Raw genomic sequence first — 21,677 nt, 5'->3', positions numbered from 1 at the left:
CATTTTCCAAGACCACGTAGCGTCTCCATTTTTCAGGATCTGGGGCTGAGGGCTTATTTTCTGCACGCTGAGCTGACATTTTTATTGTTACCATTTTGATGTAGATACGATCTTTTGCTCACCCGTTCTTGCATTTTACTGCAATGTTGCAGCGACAATAAAACATAATTCTGGAGTTTCGATTTTTTTCTCTCGCTACGCTGTTTACCAATTGGATTAATTCTTTTTATATATTGATAGATCAGGCCATTCTCAATGCGGCGATACCAAACATGTGTATATTTGACTTTTTATTGTTTTATTTTGAATGGGGCAAAAGGGGTGTGATTTGAACTTTTATATGTATATATTTTTTTTATTTTGAAAAACTTTTTTTTAACTTTTAAATCCCTTCAATGGTCTCCATGGGAGACTAGAAGCTGCAGTTGTCCGATCGCAGATATGCTCACTTGCTATGAGCACCACCAGGCGGCACTTATAGCGATCCAGCAATGACAACCACAGGGGTCTCCTGATGACCCCGTTATGTCATACCAACCAATCGGCGACCATGGTCATGTAACACGGGTGCCGATGGGAGGAGGTAATGATGCACTTCCTGTCCGTACATGTTACATGCATCAGCGTTTGACAACTGCATTTAACATGTTAACAGCTGTGGGTTAATCACGATTCCACCCGTGGCTGTTCCGGGCACATGTCAGCTGATCAGATCAGCTGTCATGTGCTGGAAAAGGTGTGGGCTCATCGCCAGAGCCCGTACCAAACAGGGGGAGGTGTCCAATGACGGACTCTGTCTGGCATTGGACGTTAATCCCTTCATGACCCAGCCTATTTTGACCTTAATGACCTGGCCATTTTTTGCAATTCTGACCACTGTCTCTTTATGAGGTAATAACTCCGGAACGCTTCAACGGATCCTAGCGATTCTGAGGTTATTTCTTTGTGACATAGTGGGCTTCATGTTAGTAGTAAATTTAGGTAGATAATTTTTGCGTTTATTTGTGAGAAAATCGGAAATTTAGCGAAAATTTTGAAAATTTCGCAAATTTTGAATTTTTATTCTGTTAAACCAGAGAGTTATGTGACACAATATAGTTAATAAATTACATTTCCCACATGTCTACTTTACATCAGCACAATTTTGGAAAAAAATTTAGTTTTTTGCTAGGAAGTTAAGGGTTAAAATTTGTCCAGCGATTTCTCATTTTTACAACAAAATTTACAAAACCATTTTTTTAGGGAACACTTCACATTTGAAGTCAGCTTGATGGGTCTGTATGGCTGAAAATGCCCAAAAGTGACACCATTCTAAAAACTGCACCCCTCAAGGTGCTCAAAACCACATTCAAGAACTTTATTAACCCTTCAGGTGTTTCACAGCAGCAGAAGCAACATGGAAGGAAAAAATAAACATTTAACTTTTTAGTCACAAAAATGATCTTTTAGTAACAATTTTTTTATTTTCCGAAGGGTAAAAGGAGAAAATGGACCACGAAAGTTATTATCCAATTTGTCCTGAGTATTCCGATACCACATATGTGCGGGGGAACCACTGTTTGGGCGCACGGCAGGGTTCGGAAGGGAAGGAGCGTTATTTGATTTTTTTAATTAAAAATTGGCTCCAATCTTCAGCGGACACCATGTCGCGTTTGGAGAGCCGCTGTGTGCCTAAAGATTGGAGCTCCCCCTCAAGTGACCACATTTTGGAAACTAGACCCCACCAAGGAACTTATCTAGATGCATAGTGAGCACTTTGAACCCCCAGGTACTTCACAAATTGATCCGTAAAAATGAAAATACTTCTTTTTTTCACAAAAAAAATTCTTTTAGCCTCAATTTTTTCATTTTCACATGGACAACAGAATAAAATGGATCCTAAAATTTGTTGGGCAATTTTGCCTGAGTACACCGATACCTGATATGTGGGGATAAACCACTGTTTGGACGCACAGCAAGGCTCGGAAGGGAAGGAGCGCCATTTGACTTTTTAAATGAAAAATTAGCTCCAATCGTCAGCAGACACCATGTCGCGTTTGGAGAGCCCCTGTGTGCCTAAACATTGGAGCTCCCCCACAAGTGACCCCATTTTGGAAACTAGACCTCCCAAGGAACTAATCTAGATGTGTGGTGAGCACTATTTACCCCCAAGTGCTTCACAGAAGTTTATAACGCAGAGCCGTGAAAATAAAAAAATCTTTTTTTTTCCTAAAAAATGATTTTTAGTCCGCAATTTTTTTTATTTTCTCAAGGGTAACAGGAGACATTGGACCAAAAATTGTTGTCCAGTTTGTCCTGAGTACACTGATACCCCATATGTGGAGGTAAACCACTGTTTGGGCACACGTCGAGGCTCGGAAAGGAAGTAGTGACGTTTTGAAATGCAGACTTTGATGGAATGGTCTGCGGGTGTCATTTTACATTTGGAGAGCCCCTGATGTGCCTAAACAGTAGCAACCCCCCCACAAGTGACCCCATTTTGGAAAATAGACCCCACAAGGAACTTATCTCGATGTGTGGTGAGCACTTTGAGCTCCCAAGTGCTTCACAGAATTTTATAACGTAGAGCAGTGAAAATAAAAAATCATTTTTCCCTCACAAAAATACATTTTTAGCCCCCAATTTTTTATTTTCCCTAGTGTAACAAGAGAAATTAGACCCCCAAAGTTCTTCTGCAATTTTTCCGGAGTATGCTTATGCCCCAGATGTTTGGGTAAACCACTGTTTGGGCACGCGTCAGGGCTCAGAAGGGAGGGAGCACAATTTGACATTTTGAACACAAGATTGGCTGAAATCAATGGTGTCGCCATGTCGCGTTTGGGACCCCTGATGTGCCCAAACAGTGGAAACCCCTCAAATTCTACCCCCAACACAGCCCTAACCCTAATCCCAATTCTAACCATAACCCTAACCACAAGCCTAGCCCTAACCCCAACACACCCCTAACCCTAATCCCAACCCTAACCATAACCACAATCCTAGCCCTAACCCCAACACACCCCTAACCTTAACCCTAATTCCAACCCCAACTCTAATCCCAACCCTAACTCTAATTCTAACCCTAAGGCTATGTGCCCACGTTGCGGATTTGTGTGCAGATTTTTCTGCATCGTTTTTGAAAAATCCGCAGGTAAAACACACTGCATTTTATCTGCGGATTTCCTGTGGTTTTACACCTGCGGATTCCTATTGAGGAGCAGGTGTAAAACGCAGCGGAATCTGCAAAAGAATTGACATGCTGCGGAAAATACAACTCAGCGTTTCCGAATGGTGTTTTCCGCACCATGGGCACAGCAGATTTGGTTTTCGATAGGTTTACATGGTACTGTACAATGCATGGAAAACTGCTGCCAATCCGCAGCGGCCAATCCGCTGCGGATCTGCAGCCAAATCCGCACCGTGTGCACATACCCTAATTCCAACCCTAACCCTAGTGGAAAAATAAAAATAAATATATTTTCTTAATTTTATGCTGTTCTCTATGGGGTTGATAAAGGGGCGGGGGGGGGGGGGGGCTATTTACTATTTTTTTATGCTGATCACTGTGACAAAATCTATCCCAGTGATCAAAATGAATGAACAAATCTGCCGGCCGGCATATTGGGCAGGCACACTGCGCATGTGCCCGTCATTTTGGAAGATGGCAGTGCCCATGCTACAAGCTGGATGGATACCGGGAGGGACTTCGGAGGTAAGGGGGGTGGGATCGGACAGCGGGGGGTGGGGAGGCGCCGGCAGGACAGGGGGGCCGAGGGATGGCGCAGAGGACATAACGGAGAGGTAGGAAAGACTAACGGCGGCAGCAGATCGCCCCTGTCAGTCGGTCGCAGTGTCAGATCAGGGTCTCCAGCCGTGGCCGATGATACTGCAGCATCGACCATGGCTGGATTGTAATATTTCACCACGTTTCATTGGTGAAATATTACAAATTGCTCTGATTGGCTGTCTCACTTTCAACAGCCAATCAAAGCGATCGTAGCCCCTGGGCAGAAGTACCACTCCCCCTGTTCCTGTAGGTCGGGTGAAATTGGAGTTAACCCTTTCACCCGGCCTGCAAGAACGCAATCATTCTGTGACACAGCATATGCGTCACAGGTCGGATTGGCACCGACTTTCATGATGCATACGCTGTGTCACAGGTTGGGAAGAGGTTAAGGGGTTATCATATTTGGAGAAGAGAATCATTCCTTTCCAAGATAAATGGAATTTGGTCTAGAACAGAACTGTTCTGCAGGGTTGCATAATCTCCATATATAAGCCACTGAGGTTAACTTCATCAAACTGCTCAGTAACTCAACATCTTTTCCATCTACTGGAGTTGTCCTTGAACTGCTGTGGAAGGCTGAACTTTCCAAAAAATAGTCTCTTGTCCTAGTAAACTCAGCAACCATAACCTTATGTTTCTTATCAGTGTTGACCCAGTTAGCAAAAATCTTTAATTTTGTTAAAAGCTTACACTTTATAATTACCCCCTCGCTTTCAAACGTAACACCTTCATTGATCTTCTTTCCCTCACCATATTCTGTAAATATAATGTTTACTTTAAGTATCGTATATCACCCTTTTCTTCAGTACGTCACCTTCTTGTCCTTCTCACCTGGTCTACCCAGCTTCTATTGAGTTTCTGTATCCATCTCTCTGAAAAGTACATTCCCTGTAGTTATTTTTCTATATCAGTTTTCAACCTAGTCAAGAATATTAGTAGTATTGTCTCTTTTACATAGTTATCTAGACCCCTTAAATTCTAGTTATATTTAAAAAGTCAAAGCAAAGAAGGCTATGTTGTGAAGGCATTAATAAAATGGTGGGAATCTTGTTAAATCTAAACAAATTGTTACAAAAAAATGTATTAAGTGTGAGCAATCGCTTTCATCAGTGTTGTAGATGAAAGAAAGCCCCCTATAGAACAGACCAAACGTTGTCTCCACGTGCTGGCTTTTACCACTCAAGAGAAAAAAAATTACTGGTTTTCCCTGTATTTTCCATGAACATTGGGCAAAGTTGAAAGTCACTTCTTTGCAAACACAATGCAGCTCCACTGCGGGAGGAAGTTATGTACAGAGCTGGTCCAGCTCTCTACAAGTGTCCCACAGTTTTCTTCTTCTTGCGCTCCAGTTCCCATGTATTATTGTAATAAAAGAATAAATAGAATATATGTGTTAGAATTTGTTGCTAAAAATTTCTTACCTAAATGTCATAATGTGTCCATTGGCACAGAAACATGCAAGGCAGGTACTATTACTCATTGACACTATATCTCCACGAAGGACAAAAGAAGTCTCTGTAATATTGTGTTTATAAATGCAGTTCTGGGAGGGCAGCGAGATCACCTTCGCCTGTTTTTCTGAACATATTACTGCATATTGGTTTTCACTGATTTCCTGAGACGAAGACGGTGACACTGAAACTGGCCTCCTTTTTTTCAACCGCTCCTTGTCATCCTTATCTTCAGGTGCATTTGGTTCCCTCCAAGCTTCATATGCCGGAGGGATTATAGCTCCTAATGAGTCCAGAAATGCCATTCTTAAAATTGCACCCTTTAGCCTTAGTATTGTTCCTGTGAAGAAAAAAAAAAAGTAAAAAAAAAAATCACTTATAGTCTCTTGTAGACCCCAAAACACGAAGACGAAAAATCATTTTATTTACTTTATTTTAGAAAATAATGCATTATTTTTTACTCTGCAGTTGAGGCAATGATAAAAGTGATGACATAAAAATGCCAAGTTTCACAAAGATAAAAATACCGCATCAATCCTGTTGAGTCTCCTCTAAGAACACCTAAGGCTACGTTCACATTAGCGTTCCGCTAATGTGCGTCGCTGTTGCGTTGGCGACGCAGCGGCGACGCAGCGGCGACGCGCCTTTATGTTTAACATGGGGGACGCGTGCGTTTTTTTTGTTGCGTTTTCCGACACGTGCGTCGTTTCCGACGCTAGCGTCGGACGCAAGAAAATGCAACAAGTTGCATTTTTCGTGCGTCCGATTTTCGTCAAAAAACGACGCACGCGTCGCAAAACGCAGCGTTTTTGCATGCGTTTGCGCGCGTTTTTTTGTGCGTCGTGCATTGCGTCGCCGACGCAGCGGCGCGCAACGCTAATGTGAACGTAGCCTAAGGAATTTATTCACTTGATTTTGTACCTACCACTTGGAGATACAATAACAGGCTGAAGAAGTCTCTGGTCTCTTCCTGGTGGCAGGTTTAGTACAATAACTAACACAGTCCCCAAGGTAGTTCCAACCCATAAGCAAGGTGATGTCGATATGTCAGGCTTTCTTGTAAATGTCTCACAAAAATGAAGAGCAGATATTGCTTCCCGTGACTCTTTGTCTATGCTGGTCACACTGGAACTCCGGGAACGACTGAAGGAGTTGTCTCTGACATCTACGATTAAAAGACCTAATTAATCACTATTTGGAAAAAAAATGAAAACAAAACAAAACATATTTAGGATATATAAATACTAAAGAACACAAAGCATGACCCTTGCCAATGCAAAGTATGAGAACTGATTTGTCTAGGTGAGAGACTCTGAACTGGGGTCTAAGGGGTAACATTTCTCCTTGTGGAGAGTGACATACCAGCTCTGGCGTGTCAAGGTAAGTAGGCTTATTTGTCATGCAATGCTCCTCTGGGAAAACTAACATGCAAATTGCCTCATAATTCCTTAGAATTTCTTTCATCCATATCCAGTGATGTAAAACAGTTGTTCAGGTATGTTTGTCAAATCAAAGTTGTAAACGGTCTGTTGTCTAATCCTTTTGAGCACCCTGACTAATCTTTAATGTAAAAAAAATCATGATCAATTCCACAGTCAGTTCCTGGCCTTGTTTTCATGGTAATGATCAACTACCTCCTCTTATTTACTCAATCAGATTCTTAAAGATCCCATTCGGTTTTGTCCATGTGCAGAGTCCCAGTGTGATTTTGGAACAAAGTAATCATGAAGGACAGTTGGTTTTTCATGCAAAAGTCAATTAATCTTTCGCCAGCCTAGTTCAAGTTTTAAGTTTTCAACAACGGTTCCATGTCTACTGTGGCCCACTTTGGCATTTCAATCTCCCATGATTATGAACAAGTCTTGTTGTGGCATCTTGTCTATTTCCTCCTGAACTTGATTGTAGAATAGTTCAACATCCTCCTCCTCAGCATCCATTTTGGATGTGTAGACTTGTATACTTGTAACATGGATTGCAACTCCTGGTAGCCATATTGAGATGGCCATCACTGTCTGAATTGTACTTTAAAACAGTGCAATGAAATCTTCTGTTGAAAATAAAAGCGGCTATCATTGCCAGAATAGTAGCCCAAATGTTCATTTGACTGGAAAAGACCTGATTGAGTGCATCTTTTTTGGCCAATTCAGAGTAAGTAGATTCCAGTTCTGTCCATTTACTTTACGATATCTCTGCAGTTTTGATCTTCCCTTTTGACCAAACCTCATCAGCAAGACATCCTTGTGGCTTTGATTCTGGGACGTCATGAGGTTAACACTTAGGTTGACCATTGGCTCCTCCCCAATAGCTTATAGACTGTCTTCAGATCTAGGGGCTCATCTTTCAGCACTATACGGAATGCTTTAGTTGTACTCTTCATGAAGTATTCTTGACATAAAACGTTAATAGATTGCCAGGCCTTTCTTCCACTCAGTAATGTGGCACCCATGAAAGAATCACACTGAATCAGAGTTGTATGTTGTGAATACAATCAGCCTCATTGCTCAATGTCTTGCTGCCAACCATTCAATGCACAGTAGATATTGACCATATGACCTGGTCTAACAGGATATGTGCACAATTTTCTGTCAAAGGAGGGATGAGCTGTTAGCTTTTATTGGTACCATTCTGGGGTGCAAACATAATTCTGTTTTTATAATGTTCAATGTGTGGTAACCATTTCACAGGTCAATTTCTATTTTTTCAAACGTTTCTGTTAATGGACCTGTGTGAAAGTTTATTTAATTTAATGAGGGATGAAGTTTGTTTTTTAACTGCCACAATATTCAGATACATATGACTATAATGGTCTTTAATTCTATTTCTCTGGGGAGCAGGTGACAGAAAAATGGCAATTATACCAGTTATTTTTGTACACCAATAAGATATTATATTTAAATGATTGAATGAAGCAATTCCATTTTTTTTATTTCAGTAAGTGAGGGACTTGTTTAAATTATGACGCAATCTTAAGTTTCTCTTAAAGGACACTGTTCGCAGATCAAATAGTGTATTATAAATTTACCAATTTCCTATGAAGCTCTACCAGTCTGTCTGTATGCAGTGGTCATCAGTAGGGCCCCAGCTGCCATAAAAACTTATCAGTAGCCTGCAATGGCATACCATGTCACGGGTGTGTCTGATGCAACAGACTGCAGCTCTGCATCTGGCTGCAGAAGATCTGTGTGTCTGGCTTTACAGATGCTTCCTTAATCCTTCTGACTTGGAACAAGCAGCAACCCTCCTCCGGTTCTAGTTGACACACCAGGACCTGGGTGTTAAATAAATCCCCAGTCTGCTGCAGAGAGTCACCGGTGATATTCACATTTTTACCTTGTGAAGGCTTGGAGCTATAGACATCGGCTAACTTCCTCTCTGGAGCCGTTTTGGTGTTGCCTCTCTGAGTATGCTCAAGCTAAGTTCATTCTCCTTGTCTAACTTTTCCCTAGTGTCTGGGCTTCCTTCCCCTCATCCCTTCATGTAGCACTTAAGGTACCTTCACACATAACGATATTGTTAACGATATCGTTGCTTTTTGTGACGTAGCAACGATATCGTTAATGAAATCGTTATGTGTGACAGCGACCAACGATCAGGCCCCTGCTGGGAGATCGTTGGTCGCTGAATAAAGTCCAGAACTTTATTTCGTCGCTGGACTCCTGCTGACATCGCTGGATCGGCGTGTGTGACACCGATCCAGCGATGTCTTCACTGGTAACCAGGGTAAACATCGGGTAACTAAGCGCAGGGCCGCGCTTAGTAACCCGATGTTTACCCTGGTTACCATCCTAAAAGTAAAAAAAAAACAAACAGTACATACTTACCTACAGCCGTCTGTCCTCCAGCGCTGTGCTCTGCTCTCCTCCTGTACTGGCTGTGAGCGTCGGTCAGCCGGAAAGCAGAGTGGTGACGTCACCGCTCTGCTTTCCGGCCGCTGTGCTCACACAGACAGTACAGGAGGAGAGCAGAGCACAGCGCTGGAGGACAGACGGCTGTAGGTAAGTATATACTGTTTGTTTTTTTTACTTTTAGGATGGTAACCAGGGTAAACATCGGGTTACTAAGCGCGGCCCTGCGCTTAGTTACCCGATGTTTACCCTGGTTACCGACATCGTTGGTCGCTGGAGAGCGGTCTGTGTGACAGCTCTCCAGCGACCAAACAGCGACGCTGCAGCGATCCGGATCGTTGTCGGTATCGCTGCAGCGTCGCTTAATGTGAAGGTACCTTTAGTCTTTCCCACACTGTGCATGACAATAGCACAGGAATACTCTTATGTCTAATGACTTGCTATGAGATGCTTGCTCAGATTGCGCGGGTTACAGCTGAGGTTAACTGTATAACAGCTCTTATAAATCGACACCCTACACATGACTTACATCGGGAAGAGATCTCAACAGTTCCACAGTAGCCACATCTTACCTAGTTCAGGCTTTAATTCTGTAGGTAGGCTCAACTTCCTTGACATCTTTGCTGAAAGAAAAAAAAACACTTAAAAGTTGCTAATGTCCATAAATTTATCAAGACAGCATTAGAGATCCCTTCAGGGTTCAAACACTAATTATTTTGGTTCATGAACAGTCAACAAGAATTAAAGAAAAATCATTCAAGAAATTAAGATTAGTTGGTTTGATTGCAGTACATCTGATTTTGAAATCTTAGTGTAAAAGTAGTAATACATCACATAGAAATGATAACTTTTAAAAACACATTTAAAAGACAAAGCCAATGTATTTAACAACCGAAATCAGCAAATATGGGGTTAATTTAATGAATTTCATGTCACCTGCAGTTCAAAAACATCTCCACAATCTTACCTTTTCTAACCTTTCACACTGAAAGAAAATCAGACCCTCAGCTCATGCTCTCTCATCTTGAATACTACGACTCACTACCAATTGGTCTTCCATTCACTAAACTCCATCCTCTCCACTCTATCCTGAATATTGTAGCCAGACTCCTATTTCTTGTACTGTTGCCTCCAAACTGTGACAGGCAATGTCCTTGTTGCCCATTTGCTACAGAATACAATATAAAATTATCTTGCTCACAATCAAAGCTCTCCACTATGCTGCACCACCCTACTCTTCCTTCCTCACCTGTCTAAGGAGCTCTCCTTTCTGCTGATGATCTAAGATGAACATGCACCATAATTAGTGATGAACGAATATACTCGTTACTCGAGATTTCCCGAGCATATTCGGGTGACCTCCGAGTATTTTTTAGTGCTCGGAAATTTAGTTTTTATTGCAGCAGTTGAATGATTTACCTCTGTTAGCCAGCATAAGTACATGTGGGGGTTGCCTGGTTGCTAGGGAATCCCCACATGTACTTATGCTGGCTATCAGATGTAAATCATTCAGCTGCGGCAAGAAAAACTAAATCTTGGGAAATCTTGAGTAACGAGTATATTCGCCCATCACTAACCATAATCCAAACCTCCCCCTTCCCTCTAAGACCTTTCTCATGCTCTCATTTCTCTATAATGAACTACCACATACAATCACATTCTTAGCAACCACAGCTTTGTGTGTTTCTTATAAACTCTTTACATAGTTATTAAGGTTGAAGGAAGACTAAGTCCATCTAGTTCAACCCATAGCCTAACCTAACATATTGATCCAGAGGAAGGCAAAAAAAACCCATGTGGCAAAGAGTAAGCTCCATATTGGGGAAAAAAATTCCTTCCCGACTCCACATACGGCAATCAGACTAGTTCCCTGGATCAATGCCCTATCAAGGAATCTAGTATATATACCCTGCAACATTATACTTTCCAAGAAAGGTATCGCATCCCCTCTTAAATTTAAGTAATGAATCACTCGTTACAACATCATACGGCAGAGAGTTCCATAGTCTCACTGCTCTTACAGTAAAGAATCCACGTCTGTTATTATGCCTAAACCTTCTTTCCTCCAGACGTAGAGGATGCCCCCTTGTCCCTGTCTCAGGTCTATGATTAAAAAGATCATCAGAAAGGTCTTTGTACTGTCCCCTTATATATTTATACATTAAAATAAGATCACCTCTTAGTCTTCGTTTTTCCAAACTAAATAGCCCCAAGTGTAATAACCTATCTTGGTATTGCAGACCCCCCAGTCCTCTAATAACCTTGGTGGCTCTTCTCTGCACCCGCTCTAGTTCAGCTATGTCTTTCTTATACACCAGAGACCAGAACTGTACACAGTATTCTAAGTGTGGTCGAACTAGTGACTTGTATAGAGGTAAAATTATGTTCTCCTCATGTGCATCTATGCCTCTTTTAATGCATCCCATTACTTTATTTGCCTTTGTAGCAGCTGCCTGACGCTGGCCACTAAATCTGAGTTTGTCATCCACCCAGATCTTTTTCATTGACAGTTTTGCCCAGAGTTTTAGAATTAAGCGCATAGTTATACATCTTATTACTTCTACCCAAGTGCATGACCTTACATTTATCCCCATTAAAGCTCATTTGCCATTTATCAGCCCAAGCTTCTAGTTTACATAAATCATCCTGTAATATAAAATTGTCCTCCTCTGTATTGATTACCCTGTAGAGTTTAGTGTCATCTGCAAATATTGAAATTCTGTTCTGAATGCCCCCTACAAGGTCATTAATAAATATGTTAAAAAGAAGAGGGCCCAATACTGACCCCTGTGGCACCCCACTGCTAACCGCGACCCAGTCCGAGTGTGCTCCATTAATAACCACCCTTTGTTTCCTATCCCTGAGTCAGCTCTTAACCCACTTACATATATTTTCCCCTATCCCCATTATTCTCATTTTATGTATCAACCTTTTGTGTCGCACCGTATCAAAACCTTTTGAAAAGTCCATATACACTACGTCCACTGGGTTCCCTTGGTCCAGTCCGGAACTTACCTCTCCATAGAAGCTGATAAGATTAGTCTGACATGAACGGTCCCTAGTAAACCCATGCTGATACTGGGTCATGAGGTTATTCTTCTTCAGATACTCCAGTATAGCATCCCTTAGAATGCCCTCCAGGATTTTACCCACAGCAGAGGTTAAGCTTTCTGGCCTATAATTTAGGCAGGCCTTCCACATCATCTCACTAATCTAACAGTTCTCAGTTTTTCCATCATACACTTTTCTCAGCATTTGGGCCTATCATTTATTGCCACAAAGTGTGCACTGGTTAGTATATTTTATCTGGGCATTGAAATATAAAAAAAATTCAGCAGTAATTGCAGTGAAAGGTGGTCTCAAAGGTGGTCAAAGTATGGACTCAGGTGGGTCTAAATAAAAATGCAAGTCACAATTTACAGATTTATATTTTTAAAATATTTAGAAAACCCTGTATTATTTCCTTTACAATTCACAAATACTTTCTACTTTGTGTTGGTATATCACAAAGTCCCAATAAAATACATTTAAGTTTGTTGGTGTAAAGAGAAAAACAAATGTGGAGAAGTTCATGAGATATGAAAACTATTTTCAAGGCACTGTACACTTGGTTAAATGAAAATATCTGAATCAACATCCCACCTTCACATATTCTGACAGGAACTATATCACAGGTCTACAAAAAATTTTTTTGTAATCATCGCAGGTGACTTTGAAATCAGTACAAAAAGATGATTCAGAAAAGTACAAACATGAATATAGTTTTTCTGTAGTACATATAGTTTCCATGGAGCATCATCATTATTATAAGATACAGGAAATATACTGATGACATTAACCCCTTCCCGACCTTTGACGCCACATAGGCGTCATTAAAGTCGGTGCCAATCCGACCCATGACGCCTATGTGGCGTCATGGAAAGATCGCGTCCCTGCAGATCCGGTGAAAGGGTTAACTCCCATTTCACCCGATCTGCAGGGACAGGGGGAGTGGTAGTTTAGCCCAGGGGGGGTGGCTTCACCCCCTCGTGGCTACGATCGCTCTGATTGGCTGTTGAAAGTGAAACTGCCAATCAGAGCGATTTGTAATATTTCACCTATTATAACGGGTGAAATATTACAATCCAGCCATGGCCGATGCTGCAATATCATCGGCCATGGCTGGAAATACTAATGTGCCCCCACCCCACCCATCGCCCCCCCAGCCCCCCGATCTGGCCGGTACACTGCTCCGGCTCCCCTCCATCCAGTGCTCCGCTCCCCCCCGTGCTCTTGTCCGCTCCCCCCGTGCTCCAATCACCCCCCCGTGCTCCAATCACCCCCCCTGCATTCCGATCCACCCCCCCGTGCTCCGTTCCACCGCCCCGTGCTCCGTTCCAGCCCCCCCGTGCTCCGTTCCACGCCCCCCGTGCTCCGTTCCACGCCTGCCGCGCTCCGATTCCCCCCCGTGCTCCGATCCCCCCCCGTGGACCCACCCCACCCCATCATACTTACCGATCCTGCCGGGGTCCCGTCCGTCTTCACCCTGGGCGCCGCCATCTTCCAAAATGGCGGGCGCATGCGCAGTGCGCCCGCCGAATCTGCCGGCCGGCAGATTCGTTCCAAAGTGCATTTTGATCACGGAGATATAATCTATCTCAGTGATCAAAATAAAAAAAATAATAAATGACCCCCCCCCCTTTGTCACCCCCATAGGTAGGGACAATAAAAAAATAAATAAATTTTTTTTTCCACTAATGTTAGAATAGGGTTAGGGTTAGGGGTAGGGTTAGGGCTAGGGTTAGGGGTAGGGCTAGGGTTAGGGCTAGGGTTTCGGTATGTGCACACGTATTCTGGTCCTCTGCGGATTTTTCCGCTGCGGATTTGATAAATCCGCAGTGCTAAACCGCTGCGGATTTATGGCGGATTTACCGCGTTTTTTTCTGCGCATTTCACTGCGGTTTTACAATTGCGATTTTCTATTTGAGCAGTTGTAAAACCGCTACGGAATCCGCACAAAGAAGTGACATGCTGCGGAATGTAAACTGCTGCGTTTCCGTGCAGTTTTTCCGCAGCATGTGTACAGCGATTTTTGTTTCCCATAGGTCTACATTGAACTGTAAACTCATGGGAAACTGCTGCGGACTGCAGCGTTTTCCGCATCGTGTGCACATACCTTTAGAATTAGGCTATGTGCACACGGTGCGGATTTGGCTGCGGATTGGCCGCTGCGGATTCGCAGCAGTATTCCATCAGGTTTACAGTACCATGCAAACATATGAAAAACCAAATCCGCTGTGCCCATGGTGCAGAAAATACCGCACGGAAACGCTGCGTTGTATTTTCCGCAGCATGTCAATTCTTTGTGCGGATTCCGCGGCGTTTTACACCTGTTCCTCAATAGGAATCCGCAGGTGAAATCCGCACAAAAAACACTGGAAATCCGCGGAAAATCCGCAGGTAAAACGCAGTGCCTTTTACCCGCGGATTTTTCAAAAATGGTGCGGAAATATCTCACACAAATCCGCAACGTGGGCACATAGCCTTAGGGTTAGGGTTGGAATTAGGGTTGTGGTTAGGGTTGTGATTAGGGTTATGGCTACAGTTGGGATTAGGGTTAGGGGTGTGTTGGGGTTAGTGTTGGAGGTAGAATTGAGGGGTTACCACTGTTTAGGCACATCAGGGGTCTCCAAACGCAACATGGCGCCACCATTGATTCCAGCCAATCTCGTATTCAAAAAGTCAAATGGTGCTCCCTCACTTCCGAGCCCCGACGTGTGCCCAAACAGTGGTTTACCCCCACATATGGGGTATCAGTGTACTCAGGATAAACTGCGCAACAATTACTGGGGTCCAATTTCTCCTGTTACCCTTGTGAATCTAAAAAAATGCTTGCTAAAACATCATTTTTGAGGAAAGAAAAATGATTTTTTATTTTCACGGCTCTGCGTTGTAAACGTCTGTGAAGCACTTGGGGGTTCAAAGTGCTCACCACATATCTAGATAAGTTCCTTGGGGGGTCTAGTTTCTAAAATGTGGTCACTTGTGGGGGGTTTCTACTGTTTAGGCACACCAGGGGCTCTGCAAACGCAATGTGACGCCCGCAGACCATTCCATCAAAGTCTGCATTTCAAAAGTCACTACTTCCCTTCTGAGCCCCGACGTGTGCCCAAACAGTGATTTACCCCCACACATGGGGTATCAGCGTACTCAGGAGAAACTGGACAACAACTTTTGGGGTCAAATTTCTCCTGTTACCCTTGGGAAAATAAAAAATTGCAGGCTAAAAGATCATTTTTGAGAAAATATTTTTTTTATTTTATTTTCATGGCTCTGCGTTATAAACTTCTGTGAAGCACTTGGGGGTTCAAAGTCCTCACCACACATCTAGATTAGTTCCTTTGGGGGTCTAGTTTCCAAAATGGGGTCATTTCTGGGGGATCGCCAATGTTTAGGCACACAGGGGCTCTCCAAACGTGACATGGTGTCCGCTAATGATTGGAGCTAATTTTCCATTTAAAAAGCCAAATGGCGTGCCATCCCTTCCGAGCCCTGCCGTGCGCCCAAACAGTGGTTTACCCCCACATATGGGGTATCAGCGTACTCAGGACAAACTGGACAACAATATTTGGGGTCCAATTTCTCCTATTATCCTTGGCAAAATAGGAAATTCCAGGCTAAAAAATCATTTTTGAGGAAAGAAATTTTTTATTTTCATGGCTCTGCGTTATAAACTTCTGTGAAGCACCTGGGGGTTTAAAGTGCTCAATATGCATCTAGATAAGTTCCTTGGGGGGTCTAGTTTCCAAAATGGGGTCACTTGTGGGGGAGCTCCAATGTTTAGGCACACAGGGGCTCTCCAAACGCGACATGGTGTCCGCTAACAATTGGAGCTAATTTTCCATTCAAAAAGTCAAATGGCGCGCCTTCCCTTCCGAGCCCTGCCGAGTGCCCAAACAGTGGTTTACCCCCACATATGAGGTATCGGCGTACTCGGGAGAAATTGCCCAACAAATTTTATGATCCATTTTATCCTACTGCCCATGTGAAAATGAAAAAATTGAGGCGAAAATATTTTTTTTGTGAAAAAAAAGTACTTTTTCATTTTTACAGATCAATTTGTGAAGCACCTGAGGGTTTAAAGTGCTCACTAGGCATCTAAATAAGTTCCTTGGGGGGTCTAGTTTCCAAAATGGTGTCACTTGTGGGGGAGCGCCAATGTTTAGGCACACAGGAGCTATCCAAACGCGACATGGTGTCCGCTAACGATGGAAATAATTTTTCATTCAAAAAGTCAAATGGCGCTCCTTCCCTTCCGAGCCTTACCATGTGCCCAAACAGTGGTTTACCCCCACATGTGAGGTATTGGTGTACTCAGGAGAAATTGCCCAACACATTTTAGGATCCATTTTATCCTGTTGCCCATGTGAAAATGAAAAAATTGAGGCTAAAAGAATTTTTTGTGAAAAAAAAGTACTTTTTCATTTTTACGGATCAATTTGTGAAACACCTGGGGGTTCAAAGTGCTCACTATGCATCTAGATAAGTTCCTTGGGGCGTCTAGTTTCCAAAATGGGGTCACTTGTGGGGGAGCTCCAATTTTTAGGCACACGGGTGCTCTCCAAACTTGACATGGTGTCCGCTAAAGAGTGGAGCCAATTTTTGATAACAAAAAGTCAAATGGCGCTCCTTCCCTTCCAAGCCCTGCCATGCGCCCAAACAGTGGTTTACCCCCACATATGAGGTATCAGCGTACTCAGGACAAATTGGACAACAACTTTCGTGGTTCAGTTTCTCCTTTTACCATTGGGAAAATAAAAAAATTGTTGCTAAAAGATAATTTTTGTGACTAAAAAGTTAAATGTTCATTTTTTCCTTCCATGTTGCTTCTGCTGCTGTGAAGCACCTGAAGGGTTAATAAACTTCTTGAATGTGGTTTTGAGTACCTTGAGGGGTGCAGTTTTTAGAATGGTGTCACTTTTGGGTATTTTCAGCCATATAGACCCCTCAAACTGACTTCAAATGTGAGGTGGTCCCAAAAAAAAAATGGTTTTGTAAATTTCGTTGTAAAAATGACAAATCGCTGGTCAAATTTTAACCCTTATAACTTCCTAACAAAAAAAAATTTTGTTTCCAAAATTGTGCTGATGTAAAGTAAACATGTGGGAAATGTTATTTATTAACTATTTTGTGTCACATATCTCTCTGGTTTAACAGAATAAAAATTCAAAATGTGAAAATTGCGAAATTTTCAAAATTTTCGCCAAATTTCCGTTTTTATCACAAATAAACGCAGAATTTATTGACCTAAATTTACCACTAACATGAAGCCCAATATGTCACGAAAAAACAATCTCAGAACCGCTAGGATCCGTTGAAGCGTTCCTGAGTTATTACCTCATAAAGGGACACTGGTCAGAATTGCAAAAAACGGCAAGGTCTTTAAGGTCAAAATAGGCTGGGTCATGAAGGGGTTAAGAAAACAGTAATCTACATATCAGAAAAAAATGCTTCACCTTACAAAACAGTTTTTATTGAACCAAAATAATTTCACATGCAAAATAGAAACCAAAATATGAGAAGAAATTAAAAGTGCTTGACAGACTGTCGTTGAGGGGCGTGGCTAGCAGCTGAAGAAGCAGGACGCACACTCCACAAGCTCCTCAGCTAATCTTTATAATCCAGCTAATCTGAGAGTTTTGCAGGCCCATTTTTACAACTAGAAGGCACCATACAACTGCTTTAGGCCCCAAGAGACATTTATCAACTAAATTGACCACCAATCTGTGCTCCCGGCCCAACGGGACATCTGAGGCCTACAAGACACCTAGAGCCTAACAAAGGGGAGCACGGCCTGCGGCACTTCTCCCATCCAGGACGGGCAAAGCTGCGGTGAAGTTCGCCCCTATCTGAATGGAGACCCAGCGGTTCATCTCGGAGGAGATCCAGCGACTGCTGAAGGCGGGAAACCCGAGGATGGTAGGTGAAGCGCGGACGACCGGCGGCGACCCCCGCCCACCCTCTCCCCGTTGCTGTACCGAACCTGAGACCTTGGACTGACAGCTGCAGGAGCGGCTCTCAATACCAGGGGGTGCGCTCCTGTCTGCTGAGCCCTCCGGTGCTTGTCCCCCCGCCGAGTCGCTGGATGCCTGATCTTCCGGTATAAGGTGAGGGCGGAGTGAGACTCGACGGATAGACAGGAGCAGTGCTGATCGCTGGGAAACTCTAGGCGTCCTGCGGTGAATCGTTTGGAGCTGTGGCAGCTGGGTGTGTCCCAGGGGAGGGAGCCCATCCGGCGGAGGTGAGCGGTGGGGGGGCGCCAATTGCAGAGACTGCTTACCCAGACCCGGTCCCCTGTGACTTGCTCTATGTTGCGATAATCAGGATATACCTGGCAGATTACTCCACCTCACCCTGGGAGTATATTTAGCTGGAGTGGTGAGCAGAACGTGGGGATTAAGCACTATAGGCCCCCCCGAGGTTACTGTGATCTTAATGGGACGTCCCTAAAGGTGCTCTAAGCTAACAGACTCTGCCTGCTGTGGCCTGAAGTCCCTGGAAAAAAAACACACAGCTTCTACCCCACCAAAAATAACTTGTGCCTGCCCAGTGGACTTATCTACTTGCCTCTTACACCTGTCCCCCCCCCCTTCCTCCCACTCACCCCCCGCATCTTCGCTAACAGCGGGCCTGACACCCACCAAAATAGCTGCTACCTGGAGGAAACCACACTCTCTCCTTCTGCTGAGCTAAGTAGGTGAAATAGTCAACAGTGAGCTACACAGCTCGTGATATGACAAAATAAACATCCCCTCTAATGATATCGAGAAGTGTGACCATCTAACATGACAAATTAACCTCCCTAACTTGCTGGCTGGGGAAAATCATTGAAGCTAAACAATAAGAGACATTCCGACGCCTACACAATTAACCATGGGGAAATCTGGGGTTAAATCCCTGCGAGGAACCTCAAAATCCTCTAAATCTATAACTCAAGCTGATGTCGATAAATTCCTAAAAAAGCAATCTGCCATATCTGACTCTATTAAATCCCCAGATTCACAAATAGAAGAGAACTCAGATTCAGACCTTTAGAGCAATTCTGATTTGGGAGGTAATGCGAAAGACAACCTTGTAACTCGCTCATTTATTAAGAGAATACTCTCTAAAGTGATGGAACCTATAGGGAAAGAACTGGCCGAAATAAAACAGGACCTATCACAACAAGGACATAGGCTGGAAACAGTTGAGAATAATCAAACGCTAATGTCACAACATACCAATACCTTACTAGACTGTCTCAAAGACCACGAATCACAGATCCACACGATTTAAGACCACGAAAACCGGGAACGTAGAAATAATATTCGCATCAAGGGACTACCAGAATCAGTAGCATTCGACGCTTTACCTAAAGCTGCTATAGAGATTTTTGGTAAACTCGTAACAACTGAGGACCCCAAAGATATCGAACTGATCAGAGCTCACAGATCACTTCGTCCAAAACCCAAACAGGGGGAACCCCCCACGGGATGTAGTATGTCGTTTCCTCGACTACCGAATGAAAGACCTTGTCATTCGCCAAGCATGAGAAACACAAGATGTCACGTATGAAGACTCACAAATAAGACTAAAGCAGTGAAATGACAGCGCTCCATCCAGGTGTATACTCCAAACGAATAAATTTATTAAGCCATACAGTAGCAATGTTTCGACCCGGTGGGTCTTTGTCAAGCACCGGGTCGAAACGTTGCTACTGTATGGCTTAATAAATTTATTCGTTTGGAGTATATTTCACTGCTTGAGTCTTCGATGGTCCTAGTGGGTTCCTCGGACCTGGACGGGCGCTCCTGCCTGTGAGTGCTGTCAGCCATCTTTTCTTCTTCTTGTCACAAATAAGACTATTCCAAGATCTGTCAGCCACAACGCTGAAAAAGCGAAGAATCTTAAAACCCTTCACAGAGGCCTTGACACAAAAAGGGCATCGCATCCGCTGGTTATTCCCCTTTGGAATCTTCATTACTGCAGGGGATAAAAAGCTTCAAGCCAGAACGTCTGCAGACATCAAAGAACTATGCAAGACTTTAAATATCACCCTGGACACATATCCAGATCTGGAATCGTTCCACACAGCTTCACAGCATCAACCACAACCAATTCCAACCCTGTGGCACCTTACATGGACTCCTAAATCCCAAAGAATGAAAAGGAAATCAACAAAGACACCACCATCAAAAGGAGACCCTGAAATAATCTGATCTCCGATTTCAACTAACCATCTCTAAGAAGATTAATCTGTTGAATACAGATTTGATTAGTAATAATATATCACTTGATCTAATTTTGTGATTTATTCCAACGTTGCATACAAAAAGTTAACTATTGTCCCCCCTCTTCCCCCACCCACCTGCACCCTATTCCTCTCCCTGCCCCAACCTCCACCTAACCCAATTCACCTATTTCCCCCACCCCTCCCTTATCTACCACCCTACCTACTCCACTACCTCCCCTACCCCCTCCTTTCACGATATCCTAATGTTTGACATTAGGCATTTGATAACTAGGCTTTGGAAACTTGATATTATTCTTCCTCATAGGAAGCCTGCAAGATTGTCATGCAAGTTATTTGAATATGTTTCCCAAGGTTCTCTTTTTCACTTTTACAATTAATGTGTTGCTCACAATTTTTTTCAGGCTTTGTTTTTCTTCTTTTTCTTCCTTCTCCTCTCCTTGTCTCGCTCTGTCCTCTGCTCTTCCCCATTCCTACCCTAGCACCCTATGGGCACTTGAAATGCCAGAAGACGATCACACAACGAATATCTCACTGCTCCGAATACTACGCATATGGGAACTCCGAATAAGGTATTTACCTTTGCTTCTTTCAATGCAAATACCCTAAACTCACCAAACACTAGAGGGCACACATTGAATCTACTTAAAAGGCAAAAAGCAGACATCCTGTTAATCCAAGAAACACACTTTAAACCTGATAAACTCCCCAACTTTGAACATTCTAGCTATGATACATGGTTCTATGCCACCACACCAAAAACGGGCTTGAGGGGTGCATCAATAGCGATAGCAAAGGGAATACCTTTTCAACCCTGTAATATATTAACAGATCCTAATGGCAGATATGTATTGGTTAAGGGTCTTTTAGCCGGAAATTTAGTCACTCTGTGTAGCCTATATGCTCCTAATAAAAAACACCTAAAATGGCTATTATCATTGTTTGGGAAAATTGAAGACTTTAAAGACGGTACCCTTATCATAGGAGGAGACCTGAATATAGCATTAGAGCCCTTAATAGATACAACAACAAAAAAATAGTACAATCTCCACAAAAGACCTAATCATTATAAAAACAAAACTGGGGTCAATGCAAGTACTGGACATTTGGAGACATTTACATCTGTCCGAACTTGACTTCACCTATTACTCCCACCCTCATACGTCATACCATCGGCTTGACTATATTTTCATACTTAGGCAACTTTTACCCAATGCTATAAGTTCTAACATACTCCCTAATATTCATTCAGATCATTCCACAGTATTATTTCAAATGACGCTAATCAAACCCTTTTCCATCAATAGATCGTGGCAACTCAATGAGTCCATCTTGAACTCTACAGA

General features: G+C 43.0%; 1 protein-coding gene across 5 annotated transcripts in view; it reads right to left on the bottom strand.

Moving 5' to 3' along the window:
* STXBP5 (syntaxin binding protein 5) overlaps positions 1-21,677 on the bottom strand; it is a 544,022-nt gene that overhangs the window by 28,071 nt on the left and 494,274 nt on the right. For all 5 annotated transcript variants that reach the window (XM_069769165.1, XM_069769166.1, XM_069769168.1 and 2 more), the window contains 3 exons: positions 9,635-9,685; positions 6,143-6,382; positions 5,188-5,557 (listed from right to left, as the gene is read on the bottom strand). In XM_069769165.1, coding sequence (XP_069625266.1) covers positions 5,188-5,557; positions 6,143-6,382; positions 9,635-9,685 — 661 coding nt within the window. The remainder of the gene's footprint in view (positions 1-5,187; positions 5,558-6,142; positions 6,383-9,634; positions 9,686-21,677) is intronic.

This window comes from Ranitomeya imitator, chromosome 5 (assembly GCF_032444005.1).
Source record: "Ranitomeya imitator isolate aRanImi1 chromosome 5, aRanImi1.pri, whole genome shotgun sequence".
In the NCBI taxonomy this organism is placed as follows: Eukaryota; Metazoa; Chordata; class Amphibia; order Anura; family Dendrobatidae; genus Ranitomeya; species Ranitomeya imitator.
Note: the sequence above shows the minus strand (reverse complement) of the source record. Positions and strands in the feature narration are given on the sequence as shown.